Genomic DNA, 15798 nt, shown 5'->3' with positions numbered 1-15798 from the left:
CCGAATCGGGTTTTTGCGTGACAGAAGAACAAACTATCAGCATTCAGGGCACAGGCAGCGGCAGAGGTGGAAATAAGTTTCGGCAGGTACAGCATAGATTGCGGCTCTGCCTAACAGCTATGCGGGAGAAAGTTCCACATATGTTGTGAGTGGGTTTAGGATTACGAAACTGACGGCAGAGAGATGAAACGCGTGGTAGTACTCACATGACGAAGACGCGGAATTCTCACCCCGCCAACGCCAACATGTGGGTCGATATCTTTCCACGGTGCGTTTCACGTCAGAGATATTTACTTGGACTGTTTTGCATGCCTCAGAAGGCTGCGATGAAGGCAGTCGCAGTCGACGAAGCAGTGCGTGTCGAAACGATGGCTGTGGCACGCGAAGCGAGGCAAGGGTCTCCTGGCTGTAGGATAATGACATTAATGACGACGCTGGCCGGGCTGCTGCGATGGACGCGAACGACGAGTAATTATCTCGTGTGCGTCCAGGCCGGAGACGGGACGGATTACATGGCTAGGTACTGTCTGGGGTGGCTGCAATATGAGCGGACCCCTACCTCTTTCCGAGGTTTCTCGTCTGGGCCTTCCCGTCTACAGGCTGCGGCCTTCCAGGGGGGGCTACTCTAGACTCGAAAAGGTCCGGGGAACAAAGGCAGTCTGGTGAAGTCATCCGCCGGCGTGTGTGGGTGTGAGCGTGTGGACGAGGCGAGGAGAGATTTTGTTTGCTAGAGCGAGGCAAAGGACGACTACTTGCAGGCTGCAAACTATGGATCGACGGCGGTACGGTAGACATGTTGTAAGGCGGCGTGCTTGAGTGGACTGGTCTGTTTGTGTAGTGTGGCCCATGGCCCTGGCGTGCTAGTGTGCTAGTGGTCGCAGCTGCCTCGTAGCGCACCGGCGGCGGTTGCTATTCCTGGAACGTCGGCGCTTCCACAGAGCCACCACTAGCGTTGCCTCGCAGTTCGTCTCCCCCATCCATCGACAAGACGCATTCACGCCGCCTCAATCACGACACACAGCGTGCTCGCCTCGCCTACCCACCAACCCTCCCCCCAACACCCAGGCGGCAGCGGCTCTGCGATCGACCGGCTTCCCTCGTCCGCTCTAAGCTGGTCACACTCTGCCACCACAGCAACCACGAGTCCAGAGTGTGTCGCAATACACGACAATTGTGAGCGCGGCAGCCACGTCGAGAGCGCCTTCCTCACCACCGCCCTCCCCTCACCACGCAGACCCGCAGCGTCGCCGACACTTGACCTTTCTACCCACTACGCCGCATCATCTCAGGCATAGGCGCATCGCCGGCCTAGTCGCTCCTTCCCCCAGGCGCTTAGTAGAGGATCTGGTATTCTCGCTCCCATTCACCACACCAGCGCCCCTCTCCACTGCTGTTGGCAACCAGGTAAGCTGCATGTCCTCTTCGCGTCCCAGCTCCACCCTCTGTGCCTTGTTGTCCGTCTGAGCGAGCATGACTGTGCACAAGGCAGTGTACGGGCAATCATCGTCTGCCATCCACTGCTTGCTTGACCATGTACACTACTCTTCCCCCCATCCTCGAGTCTGGAAACAGTTTCTCGAGGAACTGTCTCCAGCCTCCATTCCCCGTTCCCTGTTCTCCATGCCCACGTTTCGAAACGCATGCGCCTGCCATGTCTGCCTCGCCCACAATATCTCACAACGCTGACAGTCCCACTCTCAAAAGGGCTTTCTCTACACCTAATTCTTCTTTCCCTTCCAAGAAACTCGAGCAGTCATTCACGCACTGCATCCTCCAACCGCAAGCTCCATATTATTCACATAGCTCCAACGACCACTGTTCACGCTTGGCAACACACACTACGACTCGGAGACCCAGCATGGTCCAGACTAGTGCGCGAACATTCATGCCCATGCCGTCCTTCGGCGCTGTATTCGGGGGAGATCACCACAACAAGGGACAGAATGGCGGCAATGTAGTACGCCCTGCTACGAGCCCCAACACCAACTCGGGCGCACCCTTCTCCTCCTTCCATATTCACCACGACAGTCGCGACAGTACATCGACGGGCTCCTCCGATAACTCCCCAACCACAACCATCTCCACCATGGACTCGTCGTCTGTAACAGATCCCTCACCGGGCGTGTCACCCGAATCACCTCTCGCAAAGACAATTGCGTCTTCATCCTTCGTCGCCGACTTCAGGTCGCGGAGGACAGAACCCTCAGTCGGAGACCCCGCAGCCGGCCCTTTCTTCGAGCTACAGCGTCCGACAACACCTGCGAAGAAGCCTCGGAATCTCAAAAACCTTGGTATCAACACTGCGTCTTCACTCAGCAACTTGCGCGCGCATACACCTGCACCCATCGCAGTAGCACCAAAAGAGAAGAATAGCTCGGCACCACCATCACCGTTGTTTATCAAGCCACCGACACCGCCGAGGCGCCGACCATCGAACTTGAGTTTAACAATCTCGACCCCCGGTAGCAACGAGAGCAAGCCTGTACGACTGCTAATACCCTCAACACCGTCCTTCAACCGCCCACCTCTTCGTCATTTCCAGTCATCTCCATCACTACCATTATGTTCACCAAGTACGAATCCTATGGGTGGCATGCAGCTGCCTCCCCTACGTCCTGTTGCACCCAAGCCAAGTGGTCTTAGCGAAGTTCCCTTCGAGATGGAAGAAGAGGAGGACCAGGAACCGAATTTTGATGTGCCGCAATCACGGGAGGAGAAGCCGGCTGCGTATCCCAATGGACCTATTTGTATCTACGAGTCTGGCGTATATCTTTACTTCGAGCCAACCGCCGTACAAGCCACGACCTTCGATGTTATCATCAACGTCGCGAGCGAAGTAAAGAACCCCTTCACCTCGTCGACGGAGGAGTCTCAAAAAGACATTGACGCTAGGCGCATAGATGGCCCCCCAGCGGAGAACGTTGATTTTGCCACCCTGGCGCAGCGACCGAAGCAGTCGTTTGGTATGGAAGATAGCTCGCCGACAACACCAAAGGCAACAGCACCGGTCATGCAGACAATACAACCACGCGAAGTTGTCATTGATGGCAAGACATACAAGACCCCAGAGTACATTCACATGCCCTGGGAGCACAACACAGATATTGTCCCTGACCTTCACAAGTTGGTCAAGATGATCGATGAGAGAGTGCAGCGAGGCAAGCGGGTACTCATTCATTGCCAGTGTGGTGTCAGTCGCTCTGCGAGTTTGATCGTTGCCTACGGTCTGTACAAAGACCCGCAGATGAGTGTACAAGAAGCATATGACAAGGCAAAGAAGCGAAGCAAATGGATCGGGCCGAACATGAACCTCATTATGCAGCTGCAAGAGTTTAGGAACAGCTTGTTAAGACAGAACGAGAGCCGCTCATATCACAACCAAGGCTATGGACGTCGGTCTGCCGGTCTCCCTACATCTCGCTCTACCGGAAACAAATACGACAGAGACTCTGATTCAGGTTCGCGTACTCCACGAACGGCACCACTTCCACCCGACAGCGATATCAGTATGCAGCGGGCCAGCACAGGCAATATGATGGCCATATCCCCAGGTCCTCTATCCGCGCCCACTGGGGCTTTCTCACCTGGTTTCCGTCGGTCTTGGGACTCTAGCCCAGCACACTTTGAACTTCCATCGCCACCTGTCTCGATGACGACACCCTATGTTGATCCAAAGGGTCATGTCGTGCCTATGGTGTCTGTGACCAACGACGACCTGCCGACCATTCAGACCGAAGATGTTTCCGACGACCACGAGCTTCCAGAACCCGCGTTCAGACTTTCCGCTGTTCCCAACTTTTCACGTCAACTTCCGTTACGGTTAAGCCAGAGCAACGATGAGAGCGCATCGTCTGGAACAGAGGAGAGACATCTAGCGCCTTTGCGACCATCAGGGTTCGAGTTCGAGCCGCTGAGGTCCCCTGCTGTAGCGAGCTTCAACATACCCTCTTTCACTCCTTACGAATCATCAGATTCCGAGGTTATGTCGCCAATCAAAACCTCCTTTGACAACCCATGGCCGACAGGCTATGATCTGGATAGCCAACCTCAAGCGTCCGTGCATGAAGAACTCGATAGAGACAGCAAGGAGCGATTCTTTGCTCCTCTGTCGCCCCGCGCTACTTCCTTCGAGCTGGGACAACCTGCACCATCGCAAGCTTCACATCATGATGACCGTCATGAAGTGCCTAAGGTTACTTCTCCGCTCGCTTCAGACTTCCCCAAAGACGTTTTTGGTAACACGGATGCAAGCCTAGAAGATGAACTGAAGTCTCCACGCGCTACGGAATTCCACATGACACCATTGAAGCCAAGGATGGCAGACGAGGATCCATTTGGCTTGACATCACCAACAAGAGCAGATTTCAACCCGTTCGACCGACCCAGCATAGCGGCTATCAAGGACTCTGAAGTCGAGGATCGACGTCCTTCCTTCCAGGCTATCCTTCCGCCTGCACATCAGACTTTCAACGGGTTTGCATCACTCGACGGTACAGCGCAAACAAACGCCATCTTTGAGCCCCCTAGTTTCATGTCTATGTCCCCGCCAAAACTTAGCCAAGCAGCCGGACCACGCTTTGACAGTCTTAGCAATTCTCCCGAAAATCAAGCCTCGGCCCCTATCGACTCGGCTGCACCTGTTCCTGTAGCGTTCCCCAAGGCACCGGATACTCCCCGATCTCCTAGCGAAACTTTCCTTTCAACTCCCGCAAAGGCCATTCGAACTAGGTTCTCATCACCGAACATGCGCGAACAACGGAAGTTGCACAAGCTGCAGACAGAGATCCAGTCAAAGCTCCCAAAGCCACCTGCTCCACAACATGCTGCGGACGACATCGATGCAATCATGTCACCACGGGCAGAAGAGTTTACAAGGAATCCGTTTCACTACGATATCCAGTCCTCTGGTGACGACGCGAGTCCAGTGTCTTCCAATGAGACGATCAAGGACGGACGCAACGGCCATGTCGCTTGGGAAGAGCCACTACCCAGGCAATGGACACCAGAAAAGGCTGCTGTTGACCCTCGGAGTCCAGTCCAAACGGGCAGTAACCCCATCGTCCGTAACATCTGGGACGTGCTATGAGCGACGGTGCAGAACGACCAAATTTCAAACTCAAAACATGCGCAATGGATCTGTTCCATTTACTAGTTTCTGGAGGATATGCCGCGCGCATAAGATTTGGTAGTTTCGGCCGCCTTATCGGAAATTACGCGACCTCACTCCGAAGGATCGTCCTTTGCCAACATGAGCTCGCGACGCCACCAACGCTGATTGCTCGGGATGCATATCGCCTTGGCCCGCCTTGCAGTGGACACCAAACGCGAAATATCACCGGTACCGTCGGCTGACTTGAAGCCTTCGAACCGATTGAAAACAACAGTCTGTTTCCTTGTCTTCCCAGCATTTCCTATGTACTCGACACTTCTTTTCTTGCAAGTCCGTATCTTCACACGGCTTCCATTCTCGCATGTGGAGGCTAATGCGCGTTGAATTACGCAGAGTAATGTTCTAGTTTCTAGTACCTAGTACCGCCATCCCTCCACATACTCACACTCCTTTTACACCACTACTATATCTCTTCCCTCCGACAAACACCATTACTACACTCGCTGCACCTTTGTATATCTATCTCATCTCCTTACCTTTACAACCTCAGTATCGATGTTACGAGCCATGCAAAGCGCTGTCCTCTGGCAGAAAGCACCCACATTGTATCTTGGGTTGCATATCCTTTGGTTTTGTTTTCTTGTGTGTATCTGTTTCGCTTGGCGAGCTTTGCTAGCGAAAGGCGTTATGTGGAGAGAGAGATCTTTCGAGAGATCTGGATTGATCCCCAAAGATCGACTTGGGTTGAGCGGTCGAAATATCCTGGGCTTTTCTCCTTTTTCGTTTCTCTTTGTGGATCATATAAGGGTTTCAGATGGGTGGAAAAGGCTATGTAAATGAATGGAACACATATATTCAACATACTCGAAGTCATCCTTTGCTGCTCCTACACCGCGTTATGCATTCAAAGCTTATTAGGAGCGTTTGACTGCCTCTGATCCGGGTAATCTTCCTAAAAGCGCGCAGAAACACCCTTGCCGCGTAGTCTATACGACAGCCTCCTGCGCTTCCGTATGATCTGACCATGTTATCTTCTGCCAGATGCGGCTAAGCAAAGGCTCGTACTTTGTACCACACAGGCAGGCGAGACTGGCAAGGCTAGCTCAGCCCGAGACACGGCTGAGGTAATCTTGCTCGTCTTACCTACATAATACACCTAAAAGCTTACATGCGTCTTACCTGCATCGCGGTACAGCTTTGCGGCATATAGAACTGTTCCTTTCTGAGAGATGAGAGGCTGCAAGATCGCCGTTGGGCTGGTTACACGATTACACATAAGCGCGATGGGGTGTGTCACTACTCACTCATGAACGAGTGGGGTTGAAAGAGGGTATGGTGTGAGATTTGGGAACGCAGGAATGTGTTGTGAGACGGGTGGGTGGTGCTGATGATTAATTTACGTTTTGCAAAATCCAACGTCAAGGCTGCAGGAATCTGCATACTAGTCTTGCCGACAGACAAGACATGATAGGATGACAATTTGTTGACTCAAATCACGTAAGGGTTGACATGATATGTAGGACCCAATTGAAGTTATCTGTTTGATTTCTCTCATTGAGGTTACTACTTTAATCTATGTACTATGTGTCTCCTTCCCTGTGCAAATATGCCAGAATTCGTGGTATCATGTGTGGAAGCGAACGTATAAATGCCGCGATGCCAAAAAATAATAATAATAAGCGAATGTAAAAGCCACCCGAGTCATCAAAACATGAAGCTTTGCTCAAGTTGAAAGAACGAATGGAAGTATCGAAGCCTGAGAACAGCTTCGATGTATATGCAATGTACAGAGATGGAGGAGTAGTTTCCGAGTGGAAACGAACAGTAGCATAGAGTCGTTCCTCAAACGCCAACGCAGCACTTGCGTCGAGTGAGTAATAACCATGACCGAAACCAAGACGAGATAGGAATATGAACCGTGAAACGCCAGGTAGAAACCAAAGTATGATCCCGATTGTTCATCCGATAGCCGGGAGTTGGGGGTATCCTGTGGCAATGAAATGCCTCTGTATTCGTGTTGTTATTTGTGCTTGTCGCTAGACTACTAGTAAACATATGTAGCAGTCCTGCTAAGATGTGGTTTGCTAGCATAGCCCCTATCAGGGTCGGCAGAAGATCTCGGTGCCCATCTGACATCTTCAGGACCGTATCTACGACTGTACTGAACATTTTCGGGTTCAATGCTCGACTGGCGTACCCTGTGTCGGGGTTGGGATTCGCCGCTAATTTCACCATAGAGCTTGGGTCGTCCTGAGCGTCCGCGGTCTTCACGACTTGGCGAAAGGGTGCGACTGGCATCAGTGCGACTGGAGTCGGTGCGGCCTGGCATAGTTGGCCGCGGGACGGTCTTGTATGCAACAGGCTCTGTTGGACGGTTGGCACCAATCGGGGGCTTACCAATCGGTGACTTTGAACGGTGTTGGCGGCTAGTAGGTTCGCGGACGACGTGGCGAGGAGTGGAAGAGGGTGCTTCTGCAGAAACGCCACCTCCAGCAACGGGGTAATAGTATGTCTTGACGGTTGATGAAGGTGGGACAGTAGGGAAGGCATCTCTCTCAGGACTCGCGTATTTCTCTGGACTGCTGTATTGTTCTGATGTCATGGTCTCGCGAAGATTAGAAGGTCCGCGAGGAGTGACGGACTCCTTCCTCCGTGAGGACGAGGAGACGTGTGGGATGCTGTTGGGCATGGTGGATGACCGACTTAACGACGGTGGCGTGTTCTCGGCATGTCGTGTTGACCGATCAGTGTACGAGCGCTGAGGCATTCCGCGTGCAAGGTCAGCCGGCGATGAGGTCGTCTGCTTGAAACCGGGAACTCGTCTTTCCTCATATCTGTCATCGGCCCACTCGACAACCTCGGGGATACCGCGATCGGTACGATCGGTGTCGCGGCGGGTCATGGACGGTCTCTCCTTGCCTGGCCGGGCAGACGACCTGCGGACAGGCTCGGGTCGGGCGCTGTCTCGTCGTTGAAGGCGGGGTTCAGCGTTGAAGTAGTCACGCGAAGAGGCCCTAGCTGGTGAGGGACGGGAAGACATCTCCTCTTCGACCTGGGCGCGTGACTTGTGCTGGTAGCGAAGCGCCTCCTGCTCCTGGACGCTCATCTTGCGTGCAGCAGGGACAGCTTGGGCGGCGCCAGCATATCGGTTGTCTTCGTAGGTCCGACGTTCTTCTGCCCTGCGCCGAGCAGCCTCCTCCTCGGTACGGGTCTTGTAGGCTGCCTCGTAGCGCGCCTTCTCGTCCGACGATGACTCACTGTCAACACTGGTGAATTTGCGGTCGCTTCGAGATTCTTTGGCACGCGTTTTCTCGCGGTCCGATCGCGATCTATCTTCCTTGGCGTGTCGGGAGCTCTTTGATGACTCCTTCTCGCGAGTGGATCTCGAAGCTGCAGTTGGTTTGGACGGGGTGGTGTGGTATCGTGCATAGTAACGCTCGTCTTCGTCGCGCGCGTTGGTTGGCGCACGGTGTTCGGTGGTGTAGCGGGTAGGACCGCTTGCGGCGAAGGACGCACCGCCTGGTGTGGGGACATCGAAGCGTGCAGTCCTGTCGCGCGGCGCGGCTCCTCTCGCAGCAGCTCGCTCGCTGCGCAGCTTCTCGAGCTTGACTAGTGCATCGTACTTGGACCTCTTTTCTTGGTCGATGAGGCACTCGTAGGCCTGCTGGATGTTGTGGAACTCCTCCTGCTTCTGCTCCTTCAGGGCAGGGTCGGTCACCTTGTCCGGGTGGCACTTGAGGACGAGTTTGCGGTAGGTAGCCTTGATGGTCGAGGCGTCGGCGGTGTTGTCGAGGCCCAGGGCCTTGTAGTGATCGGGCGTGGGCTCGTCCATGGCGGTGAATGTGGGGAGGGGATTGCTGCTAGCTGGGTGTGGGGTATCGTGTCTCTTTTATACGTGGTGTGACAGCAACGACTGCTTGCGACTCAGACCTGACACATGCGGACGCGGCCAAGCGAGTCAATGGATGTGATTGATGGATGAGCAAGCGAGGTGTGGCGGTGTTGGGCGGCCGGATCTGTTGTATAGGCGGCGGCGGCAACAAAAGCAAGAGCGATGGGAATCAGATGGGCCGGTATGGGAGCCCTATAAGGAGAGTCGGGTGCAGTATGTGCCGGTGGTGAGAGCTTTGGGCGACTGCGGGTGTTCCTGGGACGGGGGTGACGAGGATGGCTGGCTTGGAATCTGCTGACCTAAGGAATTGTGGGTCCGCTCAGGGACACAGACGCGAGACGGGCAAGACTGGCGGCGGATCGAAGACGGCGGAAGGTCGTGGCAAAGCGACAAAAATTTCGGATCAAAGAATCTGGACAAAGAAATTATCAAGAAAACAAGCTACCCGGACGACAAGTCGGTGACAATAGTGAGGCTGTGCGATCTTCTTCTTCTCTTGCTCTCTCCCGCCTCTAGCTGCCTCGTGGTTGCCCGGCAGCGTCGATTGCGCTGCTTGGTGGACTTGCGGTGTGGGTGCAGCTGCTTTGCGACGTCACCGTTTCAGCGATGCCAATATGCCAATAGGATCCGGCTGCCAATAGTCGGGATCGCACCGCGTAGTCTGGACGCAAAGAATCGAAAAATAACAGAAGACTCGGGCTTCGAAGAATAGAATTGTGCAACGGGAATTGCGTTGGGAGCAGTCAGCCTGCACGCCTTTGGGGGTGCAGTTGTGACTATATCAGGCTCGCATGCACAAGGCTTCAACAGCCGTCCTGGGAATCCCTGTGTCAACGGGGGGTTGCTGCGGACTGGCTTTGCACTTGTCTATTTTGCACCGCACGCTTCATCAGCGTCCACATGCATGCGCTACCCACGCTATCCAGCTCTCGCCTACCAAACTCGTCCACGGCTGAAGAGTCGTCACAGCTGCTCCTCGACTGTCCTAGCCCCCGCTCTGAGCCACCATCATCGTGTCCCATCGCATCGCATCGCGCAAGCCGCTGTCCGTTGCTTCACATGAGCACGCTGCAGGTCGACCTGTCGGCCGCGGCGGCTACGAAACACCCTCTCCAATCAAGCCCCAAAGCGGCCACATGGACTGTTTCGAGACTTTCTGGCGGACCGCATCTGATAGGATCAACCCGTACAGCCTGCATGACCACCCAAGCCCCAAGTGACCACACCATTTGAGAAATGCTCACCCAACCCCACCATGAGCATTTACAAGACATGACGAATCCGGCTGCACAGATAGGGTACAAGTCAAGCACAGAGCACAAATCGAGAAGCGTCTCGTCACATTCGAGATGCAACCAAGCAAACTCTCTTCTGTAGCTTCCGAGACACTTGTCTACCTCAACTCAGACGACAGCAGTCACCGGGCACTCGGCACAGCTTCTGCACATCCTCCGCACATCACTCCATCTACTATGCACCCTGCTGAGGGGCATCCCTGTGTCGTGTCTCAACTCGGGTCAGGGCACGGCGGTTGCGTCGCAAGTCAGCAATTTTTCCATCCCATGCCATGTGAGAAGACACAGATTTGCTGCCACTCGATCCGTCCCGACTGGCAGACGTTAGCCCGCGGCCTGAATGGACGATAAGATACGCTTATGCGGGGTTAGGCGGGGCACTACTGTATGTCACACCCAATCGTGACATGGTCAGCTCACAGTCCGTCAAAGCAGGTCCTCCTACGTGGTCCTCCACCATTGCATGAAACAAGTGAGATAGCACACAGTATGTATTAAACAGCAAGCAGAATGATGTAGGTGTTGGTTCTAGAGTGTCGTTCGCTGGTAGAATATGAGATCATTTGGGCCAGGCACGCTGCAGTCAACCCGTCATCTCACATTAGCCCTGAGGGTATACCTCACTTGGCTCGTCCAAAGAGCCCCATACGGGAAGCTCAACATCGACGACTATCGGCTTGTTGTACACAACCGACGTTTTGCCAGCAACTCTCGGGCCCAGATACGCTGCGTTGATCACTGTAGTCTGGCTACGCGCCACTTCCGTCCCTGATGGAGGCATACCCCTCGGTCGTTCTGCGATATACTGAGTAGCCTCGTCAGGACACCCATGTCCGGTATCGCTCTCATCGTGATGCTCTAATCCACCGCCCCCTCCTGCCTTACCTCCACTACCACCCCACAGCGCCTCACTGTCCCGCAGGGCAACGTCAGTGAGGCTCGCTGTTGGGTTAAGCTTCTCACCCTTCGCATCTCCACCGGATGGGGGCTTATGCCCTGTCTGATCCGGTGCAAACGACGCATCAGGCTGGCCTTGAAGATGGTCGCATCGCGAGTCAGGCTGCAATTGACGTGTCAAGCTTGTGTGGTCGCAGCCCGAACCACGCCCTGCTCTCGCCCGCATCGTCGTCAAATCGACTAGAGAAAGTTTCTTGCTCGAGGCTCCTGGGTCGTTCCAGAACTGCACGCTTGAAACTAGGGTACCGCTATCCATAGTTGTGGGTTGTCCATGTAGCTGTAGAGAGGAAGATCTTCTTCTCCATTGTACCGTCTCCACCCCTCGTCCATTGTGTATGTGTCCACAGATGTTCAGCATCGGCCTGACTATCTCTAATCTTCTTAACAAGGCTGGGCATCCTGACCTTCCATCTTTCTGTTGCCTACTTGCTCCTACTCCGTCGCATTGCCCCATTGGCGGTGTATGAGTAACTACTATATCCACGCCATTTGGAATTCTGTTCCACACTTTCTCTGCCTCATTGGGTTCGTATTGAAAAGCCCAATCCGCCAGTTGCTGCTTGGGCGTACACGGACTGCCAAAGACAGTAAACCACGTTCCTCGTCTTGGAAGTCGTACCGTCGTAGACTCATTCTCAAGGTAAGTAATCGATTTAGATTCCGTCAACAACTTCCTACACGCCTCTGTATCTTGAAAGCCAGGCCATTTCCACGATGCTTTGTTTTCTTCAAAGAACGGTTTGTCAAGTGTGATGTCGTGGTTTCCTTTTGCCTCGAGTATCAGCAGTCTCCTCTTGCAAAGTAAAGAGCATATTTCTTCATACCAGCGATCACAATCTTCGCCTCAAAATCTTGCTTCTCAAGCCATTCAACCTTTCTTTTCAATTCGGTATAGCTTCCTTGGTTCGTCAGGTCACCTGCGTGAATCAATACGTCGCCGGGCGGCAACTTGGGCGTCTGATTGTGCGTATCTGATATACAGACAACACGCGTTTTGCGCCGTGTGGTAGACATTCAGTAGTATCATCGGGTTTCGCGCTTAGCAGTCCGTTTTCGATCAATATTACGATCAAGGCTAACAAACATACACACATACACACAAAGTCTGGTTAGGGGGTCACGTTAGGCTGGGTCTGGATCACGGTTACGTCACCTCCGTTCCACGACTCCCGAAACCAGCATCATGATTGCTTTTTCTCTTGTTCGCATCAGCTTCGCAAGCGGATCAACATGGCTAACCCTTAGTCAAACGGCAAGTCCCCTGTTTTGTCCCTGAGTGATAGACAAGACCGACAGGTACATCCGCAGCACGACATCTTCGCCTTCCCGGGGTCGTTGTTCGCCGCACCTCGGCTGCAGTTTTGCCACCGCCACTACTTTGCGCAACTACGCTTGCGATGTTCGATGGCGATGGCGAGTTCAGCCGCATGATCTGCGGTGGTTGGCGAGGTGGTTGGGGATGACGGGACAGATGGGCAAAAAACAGGATCTTGATGTGGTTGGGATGGCGATGGCGATGGCGATGGCGATTCTAGCCTTGCTATTTCCTAATTCGGTAAGTTCAGTAGGCTGTTGATCGCTGGGAAAGCGTGAAAGCTATTTCTCGCGAACGCTGCTGCTCAGCCTAGTACCGACAGGGACTTTGTTCCATTACAGGAAGGTATGCTTCAATTTCAGCAACTTCACCTATGCATATTACAACATAGCAGAATTGGAAATAGGAATCTATCTCAAACTTTTTTGTATTGGCTGTCTTGCCTCAAACTCCTTTTTCTGCATCTTTTTTGTTTCATCTGGTTTCGTACCGCGAAGCCATAAACATCTGTACAACCCGTGAGAACAACCCATATGAACGTCCAGCTTAGTGGTATCTTAACTTCACGACGCAACCATAGATACCCCCCTCCGGCACCTCTGCAGAATGTTTTGACTTTCCGGTGTCCGTCCCCATATCGAAATAGTGACCCGTTTTGATGCGCCACTGCCATTCATTACAACCCAAATCCGACGCGATAACCATCAAGTGGTTGCCAAGGCCAGGTAACGCTTCAAAAGAAAGCAATTAAGGGAAAAACTACTCTCATAAAAGACAAAGAAACAATCGTAAACGCGTTCTGTTTCGTCGGCGAGTTGCGTGATAAGTTGTTCAGTGCGCGAGTCTTGGTACAAACCTAATCGTTCCGAGCGCGGCGGTGAAATTGAAACCTAGCTATTAAGGTATCGTCAAGATGAACACCTGTTATCATGTGATCAAGATCAGATATTGCTCCTAGAAACGTTGTTAGGCTCTCAATCAAGCCTGGTCACACTAGGTCCTTCCTCCGCGTCGACAGGCTCCGTTGGGTTGACGACTCTCTGCAGACGAACAGGCGTATGTTCGTCTTGGACGTCATCAGTTGCTTCAATAAGCTGAATACCGCTGTCGAGGACAGGAAAAAGCTTTTCCTCGTCCATAGCTGTATCGACGCCTGCGTCTTCCCAGAGAACTTCATGTCCAATGATTACGGTACCACCACTTGAGGATCCTGCAGTACTGTTGTCGCTGCTGTTACCCATGGTCCAGTTTTCGTCGCTATCGTCCAAATCAATGGGGTCATGGTAGTTGGTACCGCTGGAGCAGCCACGCCTGATATGGTGTGACCTTGAGAGCTTATTAGTGTAGTGAGTTCGACGCAGAACCGGAAGCCGTGGCTTCGGCGGGATCTCGAACGAGACGACTGGCCCATCATCCAGAATAGCATCTGTATCTTGGATAGCCTGGTAGTCGTGACGGTCTGCGGACGCCGCGGCTCTGGTGATATGGTGCCAACGAAGGATACTGTCCTGCATCTCGCGGCGGACAACACCCGAATGGAATTGCGGTGAGAATACCTGCGTCACCCATGCGTGGTTTACAGCCAGACTCAATCGTTCCACACCCAATGATTGCTGACTTTTGATATATCTGATCAAGATTTGCGTCATCTTGTACACAAAGGGTCCGCAGGCACCTCCATCCTGTTTGAACAAGTTGTCAAAGCTCTGATCGGGGCTCTCGAGCTGTATGAGGTAGGTCCATAGAGAAATGTCTTCGCCGAGGATGTTGAGCATACCGAGGGAGATGTTGCGACCCAAGGTCTGGTATTCGTGCCGATCAACCCACAACGAGTCGTAGTAGTACGCATTCTTCGAGATCCTGTCCATGGCCACCATAGACCAATGTGATCCGCTGGTTCCATCGTTCTCGATACCACCCATGCCATCGTTGCAAATAACGATGATCCAGTTCTTGTTGTTGTAACGTGTCCTATACTGGTCGTATTCTCCTGAAGGGCCATCTATACCGTTTGAGGCGAAACAGCAGATCTGGGCCACAGTGGAATTGGCAATGTCGATACCGTAAGTGTCGCAATCTTCATCACGGCGGAGTACTTCAAGAGCCATATCCAGACTCTCGCCACGCATCCAGACTTCCATACCAGACAAGGCGTAACAGGTAGCGCCAATATAGTGAAAGGCGTCGTTTTGTAAGGTGACGTCCCCGAGCTCAAGGAAATTTTCAGTGTTGTGAGGAATCTCAGTATAGAACACTGGAACAAAAGCAGCATATCGACGGGGATCAGGAAGTGAATATTGCGTTAACGTAACGTAGGGAATTTCTGTCTCTGAGGTCTGTGGGCAAAGACGATCTTGCTGTACAATGTTAGTCGGCCACGCAGAAATATGAAGCAGTGGCTGCAAATCGTCTACCTTCATATGAAAATGTAGCCAGCAAGAAAAATTTCGTGTCTCCCAGTTCTCGGTAGTGTTCACATCGATGCTGTGACGCCGCTTCAATAGAGGAGGCTTTGTCTGCCTCGTAGGTAGACTTCCACGTTCGAATCCACGGGAGGCAAACACGAGCATCCTCTTTGTCTGACACATCATCGAACAACGTGTCTTGTGGAAAATCTTAGTCCGTCTAAAATGCTCCTGTCTTGCTTGGTTGCTGCGAGACTCGAAGATCTGCAGAGCAGAGGGCGTCCGACTAGAGGACGGAGCTGCAGTCGACAGGGTGAGCCGTCCAGCGGATCCATCTGGTGATGATCTTGGTGTTGCTATCTGCTCCAACAGCGGAGGCGTCGTACTTACCTCGTTGCCGAGATCATCAAGGAAGGATGGAGTTATGGGCATGGCAGAACCAGCGTGTTTCTCCTCTTGTGATCGCGAACGCTTGTGTGTATCACCCAGAAGTTGCAGATCCGTCGTGGGGTCACTCTGAACCGGTGGAGATGCCAGTCGTTTTGACTCGATATGTGGCTCCGCGCCCTGAGAGAAATCAATATCGACCGCAGATGAATTCAAACATGAATCAGAGTCAGGCTGGCTCGTGGATATGGGCACGGCAGTAGGTACAAGTGATTGCGATCCGGCAGTTAATTGTGACGGGGAAGAAGAGCTTGGATGTGGGACAGACTGCTCTGATGAAGTAAGCGCGACCTGCGCGGTGACCTGGGCAGGCATGCGCTCGTCAGAAACCTCATTTTGCTCCACCATGATGTCGTGGCTTCGTTTCCTGGATCCGA

The 15798-nt window shown here is 53.1% G+C and overlaps 4 protein-coding genes across 4 annotated transcripts; 1 reads left to right on the top strand and 3 right to left on the bottom strand.

The window, feature by feature from the left end:
- Nucleotides 1-768: 768 nt before the first annotated feature.
- Nucleotides 769-5086, top strand: J4E82_003643 (uncharacterized protein; the record flags this gene model as incomplete). The annotated part of the gene is made up of 3 exons (XM_051729927.1): nt 769-798; nt 1135-1404; nt 1490-5086. 3 exons carry the CDS (start codon nt 769-771, stop codon nt 5084-5086), a joined length of 3897 nt encoding a protein of 1298 aa, XP_051590251.1.
- Nucleotides 5087-7154: 2068 nt separating this feature from the next.
- Nucleotides 7155-8942, bottom strand: J4E82_003642 (uncharacterized protein; the record flags this gene model as incomplete). Its single annotated transcript, XM_051729926.1, has 1 exon — nt 7155-8942. The coding sequence occupies one exon, from the start codon at nt 8940-8942 to the stop codon at nt 7155-7157; it is 1788 nt and encodes a 595-aa protein (XP_051590250.1).
- Nucleotides 8943-10898: 1956 nt separating this feature from the next.
- J4E82_003641 (uncharacterized protein) lies at nt 10899-11584 on the bottom strand (the record flags this gene model as incomplete). The annotated part of the gene is made up of 2 exons (XM_051729925.1): nt 10899-11357; nt 11501-11584. The coding sequence occupies 2 exons, from the start codon at nt 11582-11584 to the stop codon at nt 10899-10901; spliced, it is 543 nt and encodes a 180-aa protein (XP_051590249.1).
- A 1959-nt stretch (nt 11585-13543) lies between these two features.
- On the bottom strand, nt 13544-15769 carry J4E82_003640 (uncharacterized protein; the record flags this gene model as incomplete). Its single annotated transcript, XM_051729924.1, has 2 exons — nt 13544-14926; nt 15365-15769. 2 exons carry the CDS (start codon nt 15767-15769, stop codon nt 13544-13546), a joined length of 1788 nt encoding a protein of 595 aa, XP_051590248.1.
- Between the last annotated feature and the right edge of the window lie 29 nt (nt 15770-15798).

The sequence above is a fragment of the Alternaria postmessia genome (assembly GCF_024291825.1).
Source record: "Alternaria postmessia strain BMP 2775 chromosome Unknown scaffold_16, whole genome shotgun sequence".
NCBI classification, from domain to species: Eukaryota; Fungi; Ascomycota; class Dothideomycetes; order Pleosporales; family Pleosporaceae; genus Alternaria; species Alternaria postmessia.
The sequence above is the reverse complement of the archived record's forward strand: the minus strand, read 5'-3'. Positions and strand labels throughout refer to the sequence as shown.